The following is a 24956-nucleotide window of genomic DNA, read 5'->3' as shown; positions in this document are numbered from 1 at the left end:
CTGGGGACAATTTGGTCAGGCTTACAGAGTGTGCCAAGAAGACTGTAACTGTATGTCCTATTTGGCTTTGCAGTGTCTCAAGCAAATCCAAAATGACTCAACAGTTCTGTATTTAATTTATTTTCTAGGACTTTTCCTTAATTGAAAAATTGAGATACTTTGTTTTTCCCATCCTGTCTTAATGCAGCTATCAAATGCCAAAATAAAAGAAATTCCACCAGGGTAGAAACTCTTTGATCAATTGCTTTGTTCGGTACCTCTTAATTCAGCTGTTCAGTTGTTGCTGATTGAGGGCTCTAGTGTGAAGTTTTAAGTAACAAAGAACATGGAGGCAAAAGTAGATCTGATAACACCAGTTATGTTCATCACAATTACCGGATTACTTTTAATCCAACTTTGGGTTGTCAGTGAGTTTCTTTCTGAGCTCCTTGATCATTTAGATCATTCAAGGATACCCTTGTGTCATTGACAATTCTATTGCTTAAGAATTGCTATGTGTTTTTATCACATGGGCTGCTAGCTGTATTTCTACAGGTGCTAGAAGAATGTGGTTAGATGCCTTTGAGAGATTTCTTCTGACTTTTGAAATGGCTTCTAAAGCATGGGGTTCTTGATGATAATCTGCCACATGGAGTCAAGCCTGACAATATATGCCTGCATTTGCAGGACAGGGCTGTAGGCAGTCAACATAGGGTTAATGGTTTGAGTTAAGGGCTTTAACTCAAACTTGGGAGGAATATGATTTCTTCTTATAAAGAAGATAAACTGTAGACCTGTCCAGAAGACATATGCAAAAACTTCAACTTTAAGGCTTGTCTAGATGTAAACGTTGAGGTTCAAGTTTAAACTATTGCAATTATATCAGTATATTATGTCCACCATGAAGACTCTCCTTTTCCTCAGTATGTATGTTGGAAGGAGTAAGGAAGAAGGCAATTTATTGAAGCAAGAAGCCAACATAAGTTTTTTTTTTTTTTTTTTTTTTTATGCCTCTATACTTGTATGAATAATATTTGTTGAGTTTAGGAGGTTATATTTGTAAGTTTGTAAGATGTGTATTTTAATTATTAGAATGGAGTGCCAGAATTCAGTCTGAAATCTGTCTTTATTCAGTTAATGCTTAAGTACTTAGCAATACAATGAAGGCGTCCTGGCTGCATTGACCAAGAGGCAAACTTGAAAACTGTGAGTTTTGCATGGAGTCATATCACCCTGCTCCATACAGACTTATTGCAGAAACACACAGAGACAAGTGTTGGCTACATATCTTAATATTTGGCATTTGATCCCTATCCCAGTAGGTATCTTGTGTTAATGTAAGGCTTTCATAAATTTCTCAGAAGGGTGTTGGGAAATATTTGCGCATTATAGAATTATGGATTCATTTACACTGGAAAGGGCCTTGAAGATCATCAAGTTCAGCTATCCACCAAACAGTGCAAGTTGACCAGGAAGCCATGTCCCTAATTGTCATGTCCGTACCATACCTCCAGTGGTGGTGAGTCCACCACCTCCCTGGGCAGCCCCTTCAATACCGAACCACCCCTTCAGCAAAGAAATTCTTCCTTGTGCAACTTTATTCTGTTGCCTTGCACACTATCAGGACTAGGAAGATAACTGAAAATATTCAGATGAAGAAGTTTTTATTAAATATCCCCTAAATCCTGATTAATTGCAGTTGAATTTCTCACAGAATTGCTTGTTAGGTCTCGGTGTTATTGTAGCAGAATCCATTAGCAGTCTGACTAGTGTCTCCCTGTAAGTCATTTGCTGTTACTGCCTGAGTTCTGGGGTAGCACTGGATGCTTCCCAGTGCAGCTCCTGCTCTTTCCATACTGCTGAAACTCCTCGTGGACAGCTTTCTGATCAAATAACAAAATTAGTGCACTATTCTGGTTTCCTTTAACCTTTCAGCTGTCTTAGACACCGTGGCCCGTTTTCTTCCTGAAATTTTGTGTTTTCTCAAATTTTTCCCACTTCTTTTCTTAATCAGTCTTTCAGTGCTTCTTTCCATTCCATCTTCCCGCATTTCAAAGGGATTGAACTTTATTTATTTGTGAACCAAATGTTCACATCTGTAAATGTAAATCAAATTAATCTTTATAAAAAGATTTGCAGATAAATATATCTCAGATGTTTCTTCTTCAGCTAGAACTGAAGAAAACTGCTTGTGGCTGTCAAGCTTAGCTATCTAGCTTAGTGGATTTCTGTATTGGTGCTTCCTTTTGGAAAACGGCCTCATCTTGCCATGATGTCCGTAACATATGTTTCTTTTTTTTTTACTATGATCTTTCTGTGCACAAAAATAGTTTTCAATCTTACTGATATCTAAAATTTATTCCTAGATGTAATTTTAAAATAAATTCATTGTTGTTAAGGTATTTTTGTAAGTCCATGTCAAACTAGACATTGTTTGGTTTGGTTCCACCTCTCTTCCATTACTTACTCTGTTCTTTGATGCTAATAAACTCTGTGGAATCAGATCTTTCTTCACTTATTTGTATCACGCCTAGCACAGCATCTTGGACAGTTGCTGGGCACACTAAGACCATTACAATATGAAGTAAGTAATTAACCTTAATCGCAGCATTGCAGAGAGATTTTCTGTAGTGTATGTTTTTGAGAGAGATGGGGTTGGAGGCATGCAGTAGAAGTTTCAACTGATCATTTCATCTCTTTGGAACTCATCACCTTGACTTCACTAAAAAAAAACAAACTGTGTTATAAAAAATCTGACGAATAACAAACACATTGCAAATAATCTTTACGAATCCAAAGGGGCATTTGGCTACCTCACAAAACACTCTGTGCTTTGGCAAAGTTAGGAGCTTTGGCTTAGGAAGATCCATGTTTGGAATAACAGGGTGTGTTGCAAGTCAAGATTCAGGTATCTTGGCAGAGATGTATGCAGAATCTGGCACGAAGCCTGTCTGCACTGTGCCTAGCTGTAGCAAGTGCTGAAGTCCCTTGTGAACAATATATGAATCTCATTTTGAAGGGGAGGAAAAAAAAAAAGAGGAGGAGGGAAGAGGGAGCCAGGATTTATTTTAACATTTAGTGGATATAAAAAAAACAAGTGTCAAGAAGCAAAACATTTTCATGAAGCATTCGCTGTGAAAATCCTGCACCTTCTTATTGCAAACCTCTTTATTGCTTGGATTGGCTGATTTCCAGAGCATCAAGACTAGGAATTGAGGGACTGAAATATAATCAGTGGTGATACATTTTAACCACATAAAACATTCTCTGCTTCCAAAGCCTCCGGTGTCTCTAGTAAGCAGTACAACAGCTCCTTGCTGGGAGACTCCAGGGACGTGGAAAATATTGGATCAGAATGGTAAGAAGCGCTTTACTTTTCACCAGCTTTAGATTATTACTTTGAAAAGAATGCTTGAAAGGTGATTAAATTAGTAGGAAACAGTTTTTAAACCAAAACCAGTGTGTGTAAGCTACAGAGGCATCCTCAGTGTTTTGCTGAAAGAGATCAGCAAAGCAAGTTGGTGACAAATATCTTTGGCACTTAACATATTGTGCAGCTAATGTAAAATCTTTTAAAATTGGGATGGACTGCTACTAGAACTTGATGTAAAATGTGAGCCTGTCTGTCTGCTTGTTCCAGTGCAGGACGACAGCTGTATGGGCTTTTAATATAATCTCACATTAATAAACACCGACAGAGATTTTATACATAAAAATATAAAAAATTGATGCTGATTGCTTATGCAAGTTGCATGTTTCTGTTTTCTTTTTAGGTGCTGCTTTTTTTCTTTGGTTTTGTTTTTTAAGGAGCAGAGCTCCTCAGTATGTACCTTTCTACTTTCAGAGAGCTAGGAAGTTTTTATTTTTCTGTGTTTTTAATTGGTGAAGACCTATTGGTCACATTATATATGCGAGGGGGAATAATGAAGGAAAACTTTCTGGGGTAGTACTTTTATGCTTCGTAACAATTTGAATATGAAAATAATAAAATTAGAATATAAAGCACATTAATGTAGAATCTGAAATTACTGTCAGTGCCAATTCTATTAATAGTTAAAGCAATGCCTGAAGATGCAATAAAATACTTTTACTAGCAGGTGTTTTTTAGGTATTAAATAATTGGTGGGTGGAAATGCAAATCTGGGGAGAGTTTACTCCCAAGACTCGTTGTTAAGACTGAGTATGTGCGTATTTCAATTAAAAAAAACAACCACAAAAAAAAAACAACCAAACCAACAACAGCAATGAAACAAAAAACTCCCACCAATCTCCTACATGGGAACTCAGCCATTTGTTTTAAGTGCATACTGAAGTCCAGGAATGCATCGATTATAAAGTTACATTACATCAGAGTGAAAGGAAATCAAATTACTAAAGTCAGGAGAATACTGAAATATGCTTCCTTGACAGCCCAGCTGATGTGTGGGAAATTATTCTCTTTGTGATTCAAATGGGAGAAAATAATTTTAAAATAGCAACTATGAGAGTTTGAAAAGCGCATAGCAGATGTGAGAAGGTCTGATTTGGTATTGTTTGTCTGTCTTGTTTGTTTGTTGTTGCTCAGCAGTACAAGGACTAGAATTCTAGAAGTAAAACTATCCCCGAATGCTGTCTGATCTTTTCCTATTCTGAGTGGTTTCAGCAAGAAATAATGCTGAAATACAGTAGGTACAGAAATGTTGTCTTAACCTATATGTTCCATGTTATGACTGTAAACACACTTTAATATATTAAAGATTTATTACCCTTCTCAACATACACCATAGATTAGGAAATCAATAACTGAACGGAAATCAGGCTATAAGCTTCTTGGAAAGATATTGAGTATGAGCCTAAGTATTGTGAAATGTTACTTACCATTTCCTTGACAAAAATGCTCACTGTTGAATATCTGTTAAGTACTGATATTCATTAATTGAGGAGACTTTATAATAATGTCATTTACTCTCAGCAATGTGCTCTTGGTTTATAGAGCTTTGTATCTAAACTTTGGTACATGAACAAATTGGAAATGCAGGAACCGGCTGTTTTTTCCTGTTGTAAACTCAGAACTTGACAAATAACAAATGAGGTTATGCATGTATCCAGGTGTGTGATTTCTCTTATAGCAAATCAAAGAAAATGCTCTCTTTTAGAAATAAAGCCATTCATATACTGCCATGTATTTGTTCGTGATAAAGATTAATCTGAAGTAAGTTTGCTTTGTGTCCTGCTTGACATGCATTAGTTAGGTAATTAGTGCAGGCAGTTCAAAAGGGATCTTTCTTTTAGTTAAGATTGCATGGAAAAAGATCTTCCATGTTTGTTCCTGGGGCGAGAGGGACTGGGGGGGGCTGATAAGGAAAAAAAATAATTCTCCCCACTCCTCCTGAAAAGAACTCTCAATAGAAATCAGCTGCTTAAAGAATGGCATGTGTAGTCTGAATGGCAGTCTCTTATCACTTCAGCATGATAGGATTTGTTTCAGTGTAAATTAGTGGTCCTATGTTAGTATTGCAAACTATCTAATGGAGACCCAGGTTTAATCACTCAAAGTATTTCTAACAACAGAAACAATAGCAAGTAATGTACAAGCCTTACTTGAAAAACTGGGAGGACAGAAACGTAACTATTGGAGTAAGTTCTAATGAAGTATGATTTAAGATTAGTAGAAGAGATTGCTGGGTGCAGCGTGGATTGTTTAAAAAACAAAGTAATTCAATAATTGGATACAGTGTTCATCCAAATGAATTTAGGTTAAATATTTCTTTTAAATCCCAGTGACTAAGCAGAAGTCCTGCCTGAAAATATAACCCTGTATTTTAAGAGCATTGCTATAAACATTTGAACTATGTTTCACATACAGGGGAAAGAGGGAGTGTAATTGCTTTCTGTCTCTGTGAGCTTGACTTCACACTTGGTAATATCCTTAGATTTTTTCAGTGTTAGTTTTTTTTTTTTTTGCTTTGTTCTCCTGCCACTTTCTTGGCCAAAAAATTTACTTTGTGCATTCAGAAGTAGTCATGCTGACACTCATAACACTGCTGCTGAATAGATTTAGTCAAAAATCTTAGTAGACTACAGCTTTGGTGAATGACAGATTGTGTGTGCGCTTAGTGCTAGCTGGTATGCCTCAATTAACTTTTGGCACAGTTTTATTCAGGTGATAATGCTGTAGCTGTGTAACAGCTCTTTAACGCACCAGCAAGTCTGTGCACCATATGTAGGATGAAGTTCATACCTTGCTCCATAAATACTGCTTGTGTAGAGGAGGAAGAAGAAAACAACTATGATGTTTAATTGAAACGTAATGCTGAAATCTGTGCAGGTAAGTGTTTGAGTTCATTCCTAATGAAAAGAGCATCTGTTTTAAAATTTCAGCATCCATATTTATGGAGTTTGAATATTTTTAGTGAACAAAATATGATAGCAAACAAGGTTTATGCAAGAATTTCTAAACTGGAATAATTTTTTTTTTGGTGGTGGTGGATTTTTTTTTTTAAGCTGTTTTACTTATATTTCAATATCAATATACTCTGCAGATCAGGTTTAGCTCACTGAAACCTGTGTTTTAAACTGTGCCATCAGAGAGGCAGTACAACATAAAATGCTTTCAGGAAGTTATAAATTATTTGCTGTGGTTTACATAATGTATTAGCATGTCTGCTGCAGGGTTTAATTCCTTCGTCTGTGTGAGATACAAAGAAATTATTAGGAAGGGATGCTTTTAGCCTTAGTCTGTCCTGATGGCAAAAGGGAAGGCAGGGGAGAATGAAAGCAGGTGAAAAGGTCAGTCTGGTCTCCACATGAAATAATTAATGGGAGCAGCTTTCCAAAAAATAGAGCTACAGTGAGCCGGATAATTTGTAGTTTTCCTCACTTGGTGATGTTCATATTAGAGTATTCACGCTATTTTGAAATATCAAGACAAAACTGTTGCCTGTGTATGTTAGGACCGTCATAGCAAAGTGACGTTTTGCTGCACGTAATTGCTTGTATGTGTCATGATCATATTGAGAATACTGCAAAAAATTGTGATTAAGAGTTCTACATAAATAAAATGACTGAGAGTAGACAAGTGTACTGATGCCTCTATGCCAATTGATAATGTAGAGATGTAAAATAAGTCAGTCAGAGAGTTGTGCACTGAAGGTATGCTGCCAGTGCTTGTAGTAAGGAGTGTGATGTGGTCAGAACTGAGAGTGGTTAGTGTGTGCTGGTGGGAGATGCATTTGCACAGCTTGACCAGATTTTGAGGTTTAGTGATGGGAAGCTTGCTACTGGAGCTCTTCAGGTCTTATGCATTGTTTTCAGTCTACTGTGTATTTCAGCAGTTAAGGACATTTTCTTTAAATATGTTTTCCAATGTAGCTGTGTCACCTGGGGATACAGCTACACAGTCAGCTCTCTTTTATCATTTAATAAGGAAGTGGAGGACTCTGAGACAAGTGTCAGGAACTGTGCCAGAAGCTCCACTTCCCCTCTGTTCACCAAGATACACTCCAGGTATAGAACTAAAGCTTTTGGATCCATGAAGATTTTGGAATGAGGAAATCTCTGGTGTAGCTCTTTATTCACTTGAAAAGAATAGACAGATAAGCGTGTGAAACCCATAGCTCTTCTACCTCCATTTCTATAGTAGGGTTATAGTCAAGGCTTAAACTCAGTATTGCTAACCTTCTGTGTAGGCCAGAGGTGTACTTAGATTGTGTGTTTCAGTTCTTTCTTTCCATTATTCACTGAGATGTGGCTTTTTTTAGTGGCTTTCATATGATTTCCTCTCTGTCACAGGGTACCAGGGAGTGCATGTGTTGAAGGCTACCAGGCTAGTGGCTGCTGATGTGGTTTTTTTTTTGTATACATTTGCATACCCAATAATAGGGAGAATTCCTGTTTTGGCAGTATAGTGGGTATTTATTTGACTATGTGATAATGGAGATTTATTTAGGAGTAATGGCAAGGAGAAGGATGCTGTAGGACTGCACCTCTCACTTTACTTTATTCCTGTTGATACTTCTGACAGTTTTTGTTCCTTCATGTCCAGAAAGAAGAATCTTTGTAATATCATGTAGGTTTTATCAGCATTAGTTCTGGAGAGAAAGTTTTGGAACTGTATAGATATGATTTCAACCAAACACACTGTTTCACCTACCGAGTCCTGAATAAACAAAGAAATACTTTGCAGACCTCTGATTCGCTGAGGTAAAAATAAATAACGTTCAATTGACTGAAGCCAGCCTGCAAAATCTAGGCTAGAAAAAAGAAATCCTTTCAATCTTTTTTTTTTTCCTCTTTCATTGAGGAAATAGAAGGGAGTAATTTTAGAAATGCTGAAAAAGTGCTGTATGATGAAAAGCTCCTATAAGTCAATTAGCCTTTGTTAGGTTCTTTACTGACTGTACAAAACATATTGCATGCAAACACTGCTGAAATTTTCTTACTTTTCTTTTTGTATGATTGTCAAAAGTGATAGGTATGGTTAAAAAGAAACCTTTTTCTGTGCTACTATTCATTCCACTGTTACAGAGGATCAATCACAAAAGCAGCAGTTGCATCTAATAATTCTTTCAGTACAGCACAGGTGGAAAGAAAATTGGCTTCTTTATAAATGCAAAGCATGAGAAAATGAGTTCTGTGTGAGGGATGAATACAACACACTAGAAATACTACAAGCAGAGTGTATTGGAGTCTCTGCAGTCATCTGTTTTAGATGGTTTGGAAGATCCCTGTACTTAGCTGCTTCCTCTCTGTACACATTGGCTGCTCATGTACTGTGTTTCCTTTGTTCCTTGCTGTTGATGTGGTCCTGTAGCCAAGAAGTGATGGGCAGTTCCGTCTTCTCCACCTGTGAGAAGACTATTATTATACCCGAGTATTCAGGTGTTTCACTTTAAACAAAGATTGGTGCTACAGCCTAATAGGACATAAGTATAGTTAAGTGCTTGGGAAAAGTTAACAAATCTAAAGCATACCAGGGTAAATGTGAGTTCTTCTGTGTTTTAGAACCCCCTGAAGTCATGATAAATGTCAACAATCTAATTGAGGAAACCATTTATGATGCTGTAAAACAAGAGAGAACATGCAATTTCTTATCTGTGTAGAAGGAAGGTTATTACACAACACTTTAGAACTTAAAGCATGTGATTTTGTTACGGTAATATCTGTGGTACTTTTTGGTTTGTTTGTATGTCACAAGTTCCCCCAATGCAATACCTCTCAAGTTTGAAGTTGCCTTCAAAATTTAAAGTCTCTTTTTAAGAAAGCAAAACGTGGAAATATTTGTAGAAGAATCCTAAGGATGAATAAATGTTAAAAATAAAACTAAACACCAAAAATCTCACAACTGCTAGTGAATGTTTATTTAGAATGACCTGAATGGTGTTAGTACTTTTAGCAGGTGTATTAAGTCCCTCATGCAAAGTTATGGAAGTAATGCATATGCTGTGTATCATTTTAATGGTCCAAAAACAGTGAAATATTTGCTCAGATCTTTGTCAGTTCTGCTGGAGGGGAAGCACTTACATCCTTCCCATAGATGATGGAGAGCGAGTAGGAGGGCTTTTTCAGGAACAACATAATTAAATGCACATATGTAAAAGATACCTGCAAGATGTTGCCTGAGATGGTGCTTAATAGGAATGGAAAATTATAGGGTGAAAAACTACTTCTCTGGATATGTTATTAATTTACCAGTAGTGTAAAGGTTTTTTGAATAGTTTCCTATTTGTAATGTACTTTTTTTTTTTCTAATAATGTCTGTCTCTTTAGAAAGTAATTTTAGATCAAAATGTGTTAGTGACTTGTTATGTGGAAATTTTAATAGAGAACTAATATAGGCCATTATTGTCATGGTTTGTTTCATTGCTTAGAAATGTTTTGCTTATGTAGAAATATGGGAAGTATGAAAGCTTTCTGAAGACACTGTTGGTTGTTTTTTTCCCTTCTCTTTACTGCACTTTAATTTGTGTACGTGGTTGCTGCTGCTATGAGATCACATCCATGCTTCTTTAAAAAAAGCAAAAAAACAAAACAAAACAAAAAAAACCTTCTAGAATAGATCACAATAATAACTCACCTGCTGCGAAATACTGTGCTACTTAGAAAGTAATTCAAAGGTGACTCAGACATTGGATATGAAAACAAAGTCAATTCCTTGGGGCTTAATCTTGCAAATGCTTGCTACCACATATAGTGTGGTATGACTTTCCTGGAATTAACCACATCCTAAACATAAAAAATATCCCAGTTCCCACTACTCCTCCATTTAGTGTGGGAAGAGCTTCAGTGGATCTTGTTTAAGCTTTCTTCAAACAAAGCTGTAGGCATGGTGTGTAGTGACATTTGTTTGTAAGACCAGACAGCTTAGCCACACCTGGAAACTCTGCAGCAGAAGCGCAGGTAGTAGCCTGTGCTCTCAGTGTTGCCCAAAGAAGCCTTCAGCCCGAAGTGGCCCCATCTCTCCTGAGAATGCTTTGAGCATACGTGGTGAATAGAAAATGATGCAGCGATTAGTTTTGGAAAGATTTAATTGGTGCTATCAAATGGCTTTCCTCAACTGCTATTAAAAATACAACAAATAATACAACCCATACATTGCATCTGAAATATAAGAGCTAGCTCACTGTTCTCAGTTTTAAGATGGACTCTTTTTGGCTTGATTTTCTGTAAACTTTGCTACTGAATAGGAGCTACCTTAGGATATTGCACCTGTCTTCGTGCTCCACTAAGACAATATATTACTGTATTTGGATGTGCAGCTGAGTGTTCTTGCTAGTTCAGCTTTGATTTGCTATCAAGTGTTGCACAGAAAACGTAATTTTGACCTAGATAGCATCTCAGCAATTGGGAAAAAGTATGTGGATTCAGTATGCATTTACTGCCAAGAAATCCCAACCACAACCATGAAGCCATATTTCTGTCAGGCTTAAGAGCATTCATAAAGTAATCCTGTACAACTTCTTTTAAAGTGGGTGCTATTGGTTTTAGTGAAATGAAATCTGAATCTGAATATGGCAATGCACTGCATCTATATATATATATATATGTATATATATGTATATATATATATATATATATATATATATATATATATATACATATATATACATATATATATATATATATAGATGGAGATCCTACCCTGAACCTGCACAGGCCTCCTGTATTTTCAGTAGAACCATAGAATTGAGTTGAAAGAGATCTTAAGGACCATCCAGTTCCAATGTGCCTGCTGTGGACAGGGTTGTCACCCACGAGATCAGTAGGGGTATTTATTTTTTCAATTGTGTTCAGGCTGTGTTCTGTAAATGTTAATGTGTTTATATCTTTTTAAATCAAAAGTTATTTTTGAACGGACAGTGTTCTCTAGGGAAATAGATACAAGACGTAGAATACCGTACTTTGCTACCTTTAGGGCCTGACACTGTGCTGCACTGAGATGCATATCATTTTATTGTGGTATAAACACTCTTCTGTCTTAAATTCTAAAATAGTTGTTTCCTGGAGGAGGCTTGGAGTATACACTGATGTACCTGACAGTTAATTAAAATTCAGCGTTGTTTGTTCTTACTTAAATTGGTGAAGAAAAGCTTCTAGGAAACACCACAGAGAATAGTGTTCTGAAGATTTCACATTATTTTGAAAGATGAAAATTCCCCCGTCTCCGTTCTTTAAAGAGTTGAAAAGTAATTCAGACAAAGCCTGTCAATTTTTTGTGTGTGTGTACGTATTTAGAGTGAGCGTTCTCTCCCCTTCTCTCTCTCACTCATAAATAAAGGAGTGAATTGCAGAGAATACTTCTCATTTTCTTATTTTTCCAGCAGATTATTTGCTGAATCCTAATTAGTAAATTACATGCAAACATAACTTTTTCTACACCTGGACAAATTCCTTATGGGAATCCAGTCATTTTGTTAAGCTACTCCAAGAATTGGTTGGTAATTCATACAAACCAGAAGAAAAGCATGCATAATAGATTTTGTCTGTAGGCAGTATGTAATAGCTGATTAGCTAGTTAATGCTATTTTTCCTTCACATGCATACAGTGTCCTACATAGCAAAAAATACAAAAAAAAAAAAAAAAGTATTAAAATAAGTTTTTGAGCTACAATTAGGTTTCCAGATGTCTGATTCCTTGGTTTAGAAAGCTGTACTAGGGCTTATCTATTCCTGAAATAAAAATGATTTACAGTCCAAAACCTCTTTCATGCTTGCCCATCTGCCAGGGTGCTCATTTCATTCTTCGTATGGTAAACAAAATTTCAGAGTAATTCTTTAAATCATTGCTGAAGAGCTCATTACAGAGATCTCACGCTTGCTAATGCTGACAAACAGAAGGCAAAAAAGACTGACAGTGTATGTGGAGCACCCATACTAGTCTTGCAAGGCAGGAAGTCCATCAGGATGAGGACTTTGGTGTAGTTCAGTGGACTTATGCAGGATCCTGACTGCTTGACCTGTGTCGTGTCCGCGTTGTTCCTTTCAAGAAGTGTGGATACATTTGGGGGGAATGAGAGAGGAAATTTTCCAAGATTTCTTTTTGATTTTGGGCCATTAATTGTCACTTCTAAGTCAGACACTAGGGTTTTAATGTCTTCTTTCATGTTATACACTCTAATACTGCAGGCTACATTTGCACCTGTGTTTAGGTAGTCAGACATAGCTAGTCTTAGTGTCTGAATTTAGTCTTACCTTTTTTGTATTTTTTGAAAGGTCACTTCTGCTTACAGATTGTAAGTGCTGAAGCACTGGTATGTTGGGTCCTTTCTACACTTTGTACTGAAATGACAGTTGTAAAATAGGAATCTTACTGCCTTTTATCTTCCCAAAAGTGTAGCCTGATGCTCCTGTACCTCAGGATACACGCTGCTAATCAAAACAACTGCAGCTCAAAAAACCTGGAAGTTGGGCAACTTTTGAGTGTCTGAATGTAAGATTTAATTTTATGCAGGTAGATTTCATCATTTTGCCCCTGGTTGCCCAGGAAACCAGTTAATTACTATGCATTTGCTTCAGCACTCTGCATGCAGCTTTTAAAATATTTTATTGTAATTTTTCTTTTATTTTGTCTTAAGCTAGTGTTTGTAGAAAGTGGTGGCTTGACAGCTCTGGCAAATGAAATAGTCTGCCTGCCCACGGAATATGTGCTCCCTAGACAGTGGCAGTCCAAACTTCCTCATGCTGTTTTGTCAGCGTGAAACAACTGTTCTTGAAGGGGAGGGGAGGACTTGGAGGAGGAGGCAGGGTCCTAGAGCCATCAAGTCTTTGCCCTTAATGTGTAAGTGTTATCAGAAAATGGCCCGTGTCTGGCTTTTGGAGTGTAAAACAGAGCAGCTAAAAATTGAATGAGTTCAAACTCTGGAAAACTATCTCCAATCTTTAAATCATTGTCACAAGCTCACAACTGTGGTTCTAATACTGTATTGCAATTAACACTGACAACAGATGATCTTCCTTTCTCAGTACTGAGAGAAAAGGATTTCCAGGGAGTTCTGGTGCTGAAGACTTCAGGAAAAACATCGTGGGATGATACTTGCAAATTAGAAGTGGAAATGGGAAATCAGAGGAGTTAGTCTAAAACGTTAAGATTGCAGCCTTCAGGTTTTTTTGGTGATGATTTGTGTTGAGGTAGGTGTATAATATGAATTCTGATAGCTACGAATCACTTACCATTCCTAGAAAATCATCTAGGGAGCTTTGTTTTCAGCAAAGAATTGTGTATTTGCTTTTGAAGTTGTTTCAATTAGTTAGTAACCTGAAAATAATGGAAGAGCATCGACAGAATCGTTCTGCTCATCTCCAGTGACCACTGTGAATTTGCAAGAGTTCAAAGAAACATTGCAAGCCAATAAGAATGGAGTACATCCATAATATCTTCTAATTTCATAAATGCGTGCTCCAGCATGGCTGAAAATTAAAATATAGAATGAACATTCAAATCTTCCAGCTCCAAGCATCTGACTTTAACAGCTGCAATGGTTCATAATCACTTTTGTTCAGTGCAGCTTCTGTAATTAGGAAAGAGGTTTTCCAGGAAGCTGTCAAGACCATCTCTATTCAAGCTGTGCTTGCAAAGCAGCTTAAATGACCTAGTCCAGGCTGCATACTGCTGTCCTGCCTCTGTCTCTGAAGTCCTATCCCTTTCTTCTAGCGAGTAAATTGTAAATTGTAGTGAATCAGATTAGGAAGTTGTTTACTTAAAAATTAACCAGAAGTTTTAAACTTTATGGAGTGAAAGACATTGTCTTCTGCACAGTATAATTTTGCATGCTTTGATTTGGAGACCGATCTTTGATTTGACCTTTTTAACAGCAACAGTATGGAAAGCATAAATGAAAATGCAATATGTTAAGAAAGAAAATAAGTTATTCTCTGGTCACTAAAGTCACTTAGATCTCTGCTTCTCTGAATTACTGATTCATCTCTCTTTTTTTTTTTTTTTTTTTTTTTTTTTTTTTTTTTTTAAAGGTCTGATTATAGTTCCAAGTCCATTGCTTAAGTTCAGACTAAAAGCTATAAATTCTGTTGTTTTTCTTCCTGTACACTGTATAATACAAAGGTGCATATGTTATTGATACTCTAAATTTATGAACCTTTTCAGCATTTCAATTCAAGATACATTGCTGCTTTTATTGTTACTCTAAGAAATTCATAATGCATTAATGTAACTCTAATTGAGCTATCAGTATTGGTCTTGTAGATGTTACATCTTTAAATGAAGAGCAGCAGGAAGAGCGCATAGGAGAAAATGACAAATCTCTCATTCATCTTCTGAATTGGAATATATTCCTCCTACCTGAATAATCAATATTATAGAAGGCAAGGAGTGCTTTATTTTGCTTTATTCATGCATATTAGGGCTTCTTAAGTTTTAGAAACTAGTAATCCAGTAAAAAATTCCATAATGGATTTGCATTTGTAGGTGTAAAGAATGTGGGTCTGTTGCGGAGATGTTAAAATATTCATAAAAATATTCATAAATTAGGAGTGAGATCCTACTCTGTAAGATTGAGAAACTTTCCATTTTTGGTAATCCTAATTAACTTTGTTTTACTGATAGAAATGACTTTGTTATTTTTTTGTTTGTTTGAATCTATGTGTTGCTTTCTATTTTAATAACTCTAGTGCTTACGCAACTAGTTCTGTGGTCCTTGGATCATGTAAACTCTGACTTAATCACATAATTGATGTAGACTCAGTATTTTTACTGCTAGGTGGTTTGCCCACTTCAAATACTCCTCAAACCTGAACTGAACAGAAAGAGACTTCTCTATAGAGCATGAGAGAGAACATTAAGTTATGGAAGAGGAAGAACTCTGTTAAGATTGGTCAAAGATATATCCAGGAACGGCCGAGTTGCAATATGTCTCCTTTGTGCTGGCTGCATGAGATGCATTTTGCCTGGGTTATTTAACTGTGACGTGGTGGTGACAATTCTCTACCTGGTTTATTAGTTGTTAATTCTGTTTAGGAGAAATTGTTATCAGTTATGGCCCTGTCAAGCTTCCAGTGGGGCTAGTGGAACATTTTCATTCATCGTAATAACAATTAAGGTGGCAACTTTTATGCCAGTTGTTCCATTAAAGTCAGTGAATCCTGCTTCATTGTCTGATATTGAGTGTATAATGTTCTTGTTTCCTCAGAGCCATACCAAATCTTTGGTAACTACATCAACTCAAAGAGCTTGAAACCTATCCTTTTTACTTATTTTTCAGTTGTGATGAGCATCTCTGACTATAATCACAGTCTATTCAAAACAGTAAAAAACAACTTAAGGTGCCTATTAAAGGCAAAATGGAGATAATTCTGAAGACTAGACTTCTCTGGTGATTGTGGGGGACTGCCAGAACAAATTTATCCTCCATTATGGTTTGTGAAAGAGCAGCAGGCTATCTGTACTGCAAAAATACAGAGTACTTCTGTGCAGTCATTAAGATTAATTTGTATTACTGCTCGCATTTTTATGAAATGTATACTTATGAAATCACACAAATCAGTATGCATAATGCCTGTCTAACTTAAGACATTACATTTTCTCCCTTACATTTTCTTAATAACCCCAATTATTAAAATAAAATGCAAATAGATAAAATGCTGTCTTCATGAATCTAGTGTACTTGTTTTCTGGGAGTGCCTTGGTACAGACCATATCTCAGTATTTAGGACTAAGCAGCTCCAAAGTCTTGTACAGTAACACAGAAAAAATGTATGTCTCTGGGCTAGAACCCAGAGACATACCTGGGTCATAACACATTACTATCTGTGTCTTAACTGATAGGATTACTGTTTTTTGACAGGGTGAATCAGGTAACATTACATCCCTTTAAACATCGCTAATGATAGCTTTATTTTCCTTTTTTTCTTTTTTTTGCCACTGGAACCAGTTCTCTAAATTCATGTAGATTCTCTTTGTATGTAGCTGTCACTGCCTTTCTTATTGGTGTCATTCATTTTAATAAACCAATTAATAAACCCTTCTGTCATAAATCCAGCTACCGATGGCCTTAGATTTTTAAAGTTTTCTATAAAGGAATCTTGGTCTTCCTTCTCTTCCTATTTTATGGATAAAATTTACTTAACTGTCCACGGATTGATTTTTATTTTTCATAAATAATACATTTCCTTTGTAATGGTGACTAAATAAAGCTGGCAGGTTAATGTTAATTGTCACTCTACACTGATACGCAAGCAAGAAACCTTGTAAAAGTCCTTTAGAACAGATACTTCAGTGAGCATCTCCAAGATAAGCTGAGAGTTCAGGCTCAAAAAGCCTAAGTACTTGTTACATGTACAGAGTGTACATGTGATCTCTGAAATTGGTAAGTTCAAGATAGTTCAGATTAATGTGCAATTTACTGTGATTTACGAGCATCTGAATGGCACGACTTCACTGATGTTTTTAAGTTATGTAGATACAAAATCTGTTTGTATGGTCACTCTTTACTATGCACATAAACACTACTAATGATTTATCTGAAACAGAAGTGAAAACTCAGACTTCCTAAGCAGGTGCAGCTGAGAGCTCTGTCTCTTGTGGCAGCCCATGCTCAACTTGAGTTCTGGGTGCATTTTTGGATGCATTTTTGCGTGCCACGATACAAGGAGATAAAACTATGAGCATCCAAAGGAGGGCTACGAAGATGGTGAAGGGTCTGTAGGGCAAGATGTACAGAGTAGCTGAGGTTCCTTGGTTTATTCAGCCCAGAGCAGAAGAGCTGAAGGGGAGATCACATAGTGACCTACCGCTCCTCATGGGGAGCAGAGGGGCAGCATTGAGATCTGCTCTCTGGTGACAGCAACAGGGCCTGAGGAAATGGCATGGAGCTGTGTCAGTGGAGGAGCAGAGATTAGGAAAAGATTCTTTACCAGACCGTGGCCAGGCACTGGCACAGGCTGCTCAGTGCACAGTGGTCGTGGCCCCAAGCCACTGGAGTTCATGGAGTGGTCAATGCTCTCAGACAGTGTTGGGTGGTCCTGTGCAGAACAAGGTTGGTTGATCCTTCCGGGTCCCTTCCAACTCGGGATATTCTATTGACTGCGCTTCTTTTTTTCATATCTCTTCCTGTATCTCTGAAGTTTTTGAGATTAGTGGATTAGAACTGCATGTGGCTTTCAGGTTGTGGGCATATTGAGAATTTATTCATTAATTTAAGGACTTTTCTTTGATGTTTTGTTTCTTTTCCAGTAATTCAGTTGACCTCTGACTTCTGGACACTTAGTTAATATTTTCCATAAAACTACTTAGTATAACTGTAATCTTGCTCATGGATTGTGCTACTCAGCCTAAAACTGATTTTGAAACAAAGTTGGAAGAATGTGTATTTTAGTGCGCTGTGTCATATGTAGTTAAATCATGGAATCATGAGGTTGGAAAGGACATTCAAGATCATCTAGTCCAACTGTCCTCCCACTAAGCCATATCTTGTAGCTCCTCATCCAGACAATCCATCATTTTCTGCTATGTGCAGTCACTCCATATGAGGAGATCCTTCTGCCAGTTCTTGCCTTCCTTACTAGTATGAGATTAACACTGTATCATCAGCTGTCTGCCTACTGGAAAAGAAATTGTAATTTAACCAGGAAAATGAACAATGAAAGCATGTTTATTCAAAAAACACTTGTTAATTTTGGAGGTGGAAATCTTAAAATTATTAACTTCCTTCGGTAATTTACTGGTGTGATTTTATGGATAATTTCTGTGGAGTTTGGGGGGTTTGTTTGTTTAAGATGAGGGAGATACTGAGATTGGTTTTAGCCAAGGTGCACTTTAAAAAATGTTGTACGATGTTTATCTTGGTTCCCAATCTTCAGAACTTTCTGAATTAAGGTAAATCTAAATCTCTGTCCATTTTTTGGGACTGAGATTGAATCCCAGCCTCTGAAGGAGTTTGAGTGAGGATGCTGAAGTGAATGAGTCCTGGTATTTACAGTCTCCGTGCTATCTATGTGCACCTGCAATGTATTTATAATCTAAATATCTAAAATATTAAATAATAGAATTCAAACAAGATTAGTGGTTTTAGAAATTTAGAAATGGTTAAGCTCAATGTAAGTATTCAAAGAGGAGAAAAAAGCTCTCTGGTCCTTCATAAACAGAGCTGTGGAAAAAGTACTTCAGGTAGCCTAAGTGAGGGAGGTCTTCCTGGCAGTCAGTATGTTGTGTTTTAATTATTGCCTGGCATTTTGGAATGAAGTGCCACACTTTCTTAGCTTTTTATAAAGTATCTTGGGTGGACTAAGATATAATAAGAGTAGTAATAAGCTATTTGCTATGGCTGATGGGGCAAACTGAAATAATTTAAAGTTTCAGAACACTTAATAGAAATGAAGACGATCTAAAATGATAGATGGATATTGCTGCTTCTGCTCGCTCCTTTTTGTCACCTGTTCATAATCTTAGGGGACTTTGATGTTTTCTTATACTTCTGACAGTAGTTAAAAGATTTTTGTAGAACATACTGAAATCTTTCTGACTTTTTGAGTGAAGGTGTTGTGCCATGCTGCAAAGTCTAAATGCACCTTTTTTTTTTTTTTTTTTTTTTTCTTTTTGCCAGTGCAAAGACATCTTTTCAAAGATGAGGCAGGAAACTAAAATTTAGAACCCTTTTGGCTGATAACACGATCACAGAAGCAGCAGCAAAATATACTGCCATCATTATATAAAAAGACTGGACTTTATTCCTTGTTTTATTCTGAAAGAGAAGAAAAAAAAGATTAAAGGAGTTTGAGCATAGCTTCATTATGGAAGAGATTTCTGCATATGAGATTTACCACGGCAGGATTCTGTCTTCATTCACTGTGTGCTCCAGTATCAAGGACACTGAGCAGACACAAGTGCTGTAGTTACCATGATAGTGCCAGGACACTCACCCTGATTGGCCTTGCAAGGGTGAGTCTTTAGGCCTTTGCCAGATTTGCCTCTGAAGCAAAATATCATTTTCAGGGTAACTCAGTATAAAATACCAATAATATTTTTGTGGTATTTATCTTTTCCCATTTCTAAAAGTAGTTCTTTAAATTCCTCTATCTTATTATTATGTCTCTCTTCTTGGGTGAGCTCCAACTTCAGTTTTTGTTTCTTGTCCTATTTCATTTTATAGACTTTCCTCATCTTGGTCTGTAGATCTGTCTTCCCTCAGATTTGCTGAAGGGGCAGTTCAGATCCTGAAACATTACATCAACAGAACCTGATCTTACTGGCTGTATGTACTATGGAAAAATAATAAAGATTTTTAGAAAAAGGCCAAGGCTATTACAGAGAGGACACTATCTGCAAACTCGGTTTTAATCACCTTCTACAATGTGTCAAGATTATTGTTGAGAAAAGTAACCTTAAAGAATTTCTGCAAACTCATCAGCCTTGGCCACCTCAGAAATGCCATAATCTAGTGAGCATTAGGTCAGTGTGATGGCATTGGTGTTGCCCTGTAGCCGTTCCAGCTTGCAGAAATGTTGGAGCATGCCTGTTCCCTTCCCCTGTCTTGCCACAGGAGCGTAGCCTACTTTACCTACACATTAGATACCCTTCTTGATTGATGTAGCTCTGCTGACTTTATGACAGGATAGAGAGATTGGAGGGAGGAGGAGGTGGGGCATTGCTTTCTGAGAAGCATATCATCCAAACCATTCTTTAGATTAGGTAATCTGTGCTGTGTTTACCTAAGGCAAAACAAGTGGAAGATGACAGCAAACTTTTTTGCGCCGTATTTTTCTGTTTTTGTGTGTATGTAGATCTCACAGTCAATAACTTCACCCGGGTGCTTTCTTTTATCTGGCTGTGTGAAGAATTGGGATTGTCCAACAGAGGACAGAGCACTGGGAATTTCTCATGTTGAGCCAAAAGTGTTGAGATGCTTTTTGTCAACGTGCCCAAACAGTCATTTACAGTCTGGGTCTGCTCTTATATAGTAAAAAGACAAATTTCCAGAGTTGCCATCTACAAAGTAATTTGCACAGCTACGAAACATCAGCAAGTGACAGTATTAATTTCTGCAAATACAGCAAATAGTTTCAGTGTCCTTGGAGCAATCTCTGGATAAGCACAGTGTTATTTATTGAGTTTATAAGTTGCTAGGTAATTTTGTTCTGTTTGAACTGCAGTAGCTGGATGGAGACTGATAGACTTTTTCCCTTCATGTTTAAAAACCAACTTTCTATGCTTAATCTAATCTATGCTGAGAACTCAAACTGCATTTCATTTTGCAGTTTAGAAAGGACTTACAAGATCTTTGTGAGCATAAATCTGTGCTCAGAATAGTTTTCTCCAGTTGATGGTATCCTCTATGATGCCTTTATTGCAAACAATGTAATTTCTTCTCTTAAATATTCCCAGTGAAGTTTGCTGGGAAAAATATTGGACTACTCAGTAGGATGAAAGGTGATAATGTTTAGTGATACGCTCTGGCATGCAGTTACTCTCGGAACTTTCTCGGATACATCATCACTTGTACTGGTGTGGTTCAATACACTTCCTCTCCTTTCAGGGACATTGAAACATCAGTGAGGTACATGTATCTACTGCTTCAAATTATTGTGCTACAGGATTTGTGATTTTGTATTCAGTGTTCATCTCCGTCTCTAAGTTTTTTGGTTTTTTTTTTTTGCCTTTATTGAGATTCTATGCAACAAAACTGAGAATAATAAAGTAGAACTTCAAAAAAGCTACATTTTATATTTTGTTTAAACTGTACTAAAAAGATGAAGATGTTCAATAGTTTTTCCAGTTGGGTGCCATGAAAACTGATGATGAGTTGAGGAAAGGAGTGGTCCGGTGGACAAAAGAGCTGCAGGACAAACATTTGGCTGTGTGGTCGTCCACATTGAAGTGTTTTACATGATGAGCTCTGTTTTATCTGAATTTTCAGTGACTTTGATGCAAACAAGAAGGACAAAATAGATAATATAAGAAGTTGAGCTAACATTATTTTTATGTATGTCCTGTCAGTTATGATGTTGATTGATTATTCTTTGTATAAAGTTATGGAAATTGTGAGAAGGTAAAGGTAACTGTGAGAATACTGAATTGTTTTGCTGTTTGCTGTGTCCAGGAAGAAGGACAAGGTAAATAGGAATAGTGGTATAGTGGGTGGGTATCTAGAGGACATTCAGAAACGATATACTTTTGCCAGTTTACTTGATTCTTTTTTTTTTTTTTTTTCCTCCACATTAAAGATGTGTTTCCCCATTGGGTTAGGAAAAGTTCTGTTTCTCCAATAGGTTGTATGGAGAACACTGTAATGGATCTCATACAGAAAGAGGGAAAAGAAAGGAATAGAAGACTGAAGATCTATACTTACTTGTTTCTTGACATTTTTTCTTGGTTCACTTTCCCTTTTATGTATGTTAATGTGCTCAAACATTTATACCCATTGTATATATTCAGCTTGTTTCTTTTGTTGTGATTCAGGGAGAGCCTTTCTAATCAATTATCAATTATTAATAATGGCTAGCAAAAGACATTGCAGATAGTGAACACTTGGAGAAAATTTTTTTCTTTATCTAAATCTTACCTACCTGCTTTGCTAGGGAGTGCTTTCATTTAAAACAGGCAGACACAAATGAAACAAAAATCACGAGATAAAACCATTAGAACTCAAATGCTCCTTTTACATGGAAGGTATGAAAACCTTCTAGGAGATCCAAGGTGCTCTTGTGAGATGGAAGCTGAGACTTCCAGTCTGGCTTTCTTGAAGTCAGAGCTTTGCATGTAGAGTAAGGGGTGATGCACCTGGTGACACCCCACTCTTCTGTCCCCTTTGACTGTAAAACGAGTCATATGGAATCACTGGCAGGTGACGGGTGAATGAGACAGAATGCTAAGGAGGTAGATTTTTGTCTACTATTCCTTTTTTACAGAAATTCAAGGATCTTGACACACAGAATTTTTTCAGAGAAGTGAGCAGGCAAGGAGTGTTCTGGATCAAATACCTGTTTCGGTCTTCCAAAAATAATAGTAGGAGCCAAGTTTTGAGTTCCTAGAAGCCAAATTCAAAACAATAGTCCAGTCGTTACCCATTGTTACGTATTTTCCATCCAGTAAAGAAATTATCCATCAAGTAGAATTGTTTAAGATACAAAAGTTATAAATACTATAATTTAATTGGAGTACAGAATTTTATAAGTTAAAGCCTTGGTAGCTAAATTACCTCTCAAGTTTGTCATAACAAAGAAAGCATGGATCAGATACACAAAATCTCTGTGATTAACTAGTTTACCTTTATCCCTCTGATTAGCTCTGGATTGTAAGCCTCTTTTTATTTTCCTTTATCTCTCCTTAAAGTAGGACATAATTCTTATTATGAATGTCACACTGGTTGTGTTCACTGTGACAGTGGAATTAACTTGCTTGGCTGAGTGGCAAATCTACTCAAAGCATCACTAGAAATTCAGAATGAGCTAAAAATAAATGCTTCCCCTGTGAGATAATCTCATTTTTTGAACTTCTGTAAATATATAATTTAGGGAAAAGTTTTATTAGTTATATTTTATTTCACCAGAATGAAAGTGATTTTTTTCTTCTTTTTGTCTAATTTAATGTCTTCATGACACGTCCCCCTGAATCAATCTAATATATGTTGCTCTGCCAGCATGATTCTGCCCCAAATGAGGGAGGGCTGCAGCAACTGTTGGACATCTTTAGCTCTTCAGGAAAGGCTCCTAAAGGACCAAATTTTATCAGCCAAAAGGGTTCTAAATTTTAGCATCAACCTTGTTGTGCTATTTAGGTACATTTAAGGGCAACCTGTTTAGATGGTAACATCTTTGGACTAGAAGTTGTAGGAGTACAGTGAATATTTTTTTCCAACTTGTGTTTTTCTCTCTTCAATTCCCTTCAATGTACTTCATGACCTTTTTTTCTTTGGTCATCCCAAAAATTTAATTAAGTTCTGTTGCTGTCAGTTTTTGCTTTTAGGGTTTTATGCTGTGTTTCTGGGGTTTTTTTGTTTTTGTTTTAATTTGGTCTTTCTTTTCTGAAGGTACTTCATCTTTCACCATGTGAAGAAGTGATCATCAAGAAAGAAATTGACTATAGCTTTCTCTAAAGCAGCAATTTTTATTTGCAATATTCCTGAGGTAGTAATGAGGTTGATGATATTATGGTAAGTTTAGTTATGTACAGGCTTCAGGTTTAGAGATGTGTTAATCTTTATTATGATATAGAAATAGTATGTACGGTGGTGTTGGTTTTCTTTTTTTTTCTTTTTTTTTTTTTTCTTTTTTTTTTACTAATGAGTATTAATATATTCTAAGTTGGTTGTTCAAGCCAGGCTGATTGTTGAATACACTTTATTTTTCCTTCCAGGAGATACTGAGTTTGGGTAGGCTGTACTTAGGGTATATGATGACCTTTCTCCGTTTTTCCTGAACTACAGTACTGTCTTGCACTGTTATGAAGATTAAGTCAGTGTATCCTGGATAGATGTTAGGACCCTGTTTCAGGAAAATGACACGTGAACACTTGACTGTTCCCTCTATTGTGCCAGTTCTGGTCAACATAATGCATTAGAGGTTAGCTAGTCATGTGCTGGAAACACTTTTAACTTAGAGCTCCTATTCTAAATAGGTTAAATAGCTTCCTTTATATAGAGCTTTGTATAGAAGAGGTTCAGAAAAGCCGTATTTAAAGCCCTGGAATTCTTCCAAGGTAATTTCTAGTTTTTCTTTTTATAGTAATGTGTCTGTCGTTGTGCTGTACGTCTGACCTACTCGATCAAACATTTGTTCAGTAAGCAGTGGAACCACCACAGCTACTTTGCTGGGGGTGCGCGCTCAGAGTCCTGCACCCTGCAGGATGATTCTTCTCATCCCTGGCTGCATGGTGCTAAGGCATGCATGCACTGAAAGGTGAAACTTTCAGCCATCCTTCCCTTAGTAGAGGCACTATTTTGGGTACTGGATTTCATAAAACATCTGAGATAATTACATTTCTATAGATCTTTCTTTCAAATACAGATTGAAAAGATACTGGGCAGACAGTGTGACTTCATATACGGCATTTGCTTGGAAAACACTGAAATTAAAGAATGTTTTTTGGAGAACTAACTTTCATTAGTGACTATATGAATAAAAGGTTACTGATGATATTTCTCTTACCTCTCTCCATGCAGTATTAAAAGGTGAACAAAATATGCATACTTGAAGTAGAGATAGGGATTATTTTTATCTTGTATGCAGTACAAACATTACAGAAGGACATAGAAATGCAAGCCAATACTGAAGTGTGGCATGATTGATTTGTTTTCATGTTGCACTTCGCTATTACTAGTGGGTCCTTCCATGGAATAATTAAGTAATACAAGAGCAAAGAATATATATGCTAATGCTCTGGCCACTTGCATATCTAGTCCTTTACAATGTGTTTAACAATGACAATAGCATGGTCACCCAGCTTCTGTATTAGAGGGTGCATCCTTGCCTGTTTTGTCTAGCAGCTTCTCAGGACATGTTGAAAGAATTGTGTAATTCCTCTCTAAACTTGCTGCTCTTATTTGCTTTCACAG

General features: G+C 36.7%; 1 protein-coding gene across 6 annotated transcripts in view; it reads left to right on the top strand.

Moving 5' to 3' along the window:
• PLD5 (phospholipase D family member 5) overlaps positions 1-24956 on the top strand; it is a 227113-nt gene that overhangs the window by 55716 nt on the left and 146441 nt on the right. The window contains exon 2 of one of the 6 annotated variants that reach the window (XM_048936319.1): positions 3259-3337. The exons of 4 other annotated variants lie outside the window; for them this stretch is intronic. In XM_048936319.1, coding sequence (XP_048792276.1) covers positions 3335-3337 — 3 coding nt within the window. In that variant the 5' untranslated portion in view covers positions 3259-3334. Of the gene's footprint in view, positions 1-3053; positions 3338-24956 lie in introns of those variants that run through there. One more of the 6 variants, XM_048936318.1, reaches the window with a different exon arrangement.

This window comes from Lagopus muta, chromosome 2 (genome assembly GCF_023343835.1).
Source record: "Lagopus muta isolate bLagMut1 chromosome 2, bLagMut1 primary, whole genome shotgun sequence".
Classification (NCBI taxonomy): Eukaryota; Metazoa; Chordata; class Aves; order Galliformes; family Phasianidae; genus Lagopus; species Lagopus muta.
Note: the sequence above shows the minus strand (reverse complement) of the source record. Positions and strands in the feature narration are given on the sequence as shown.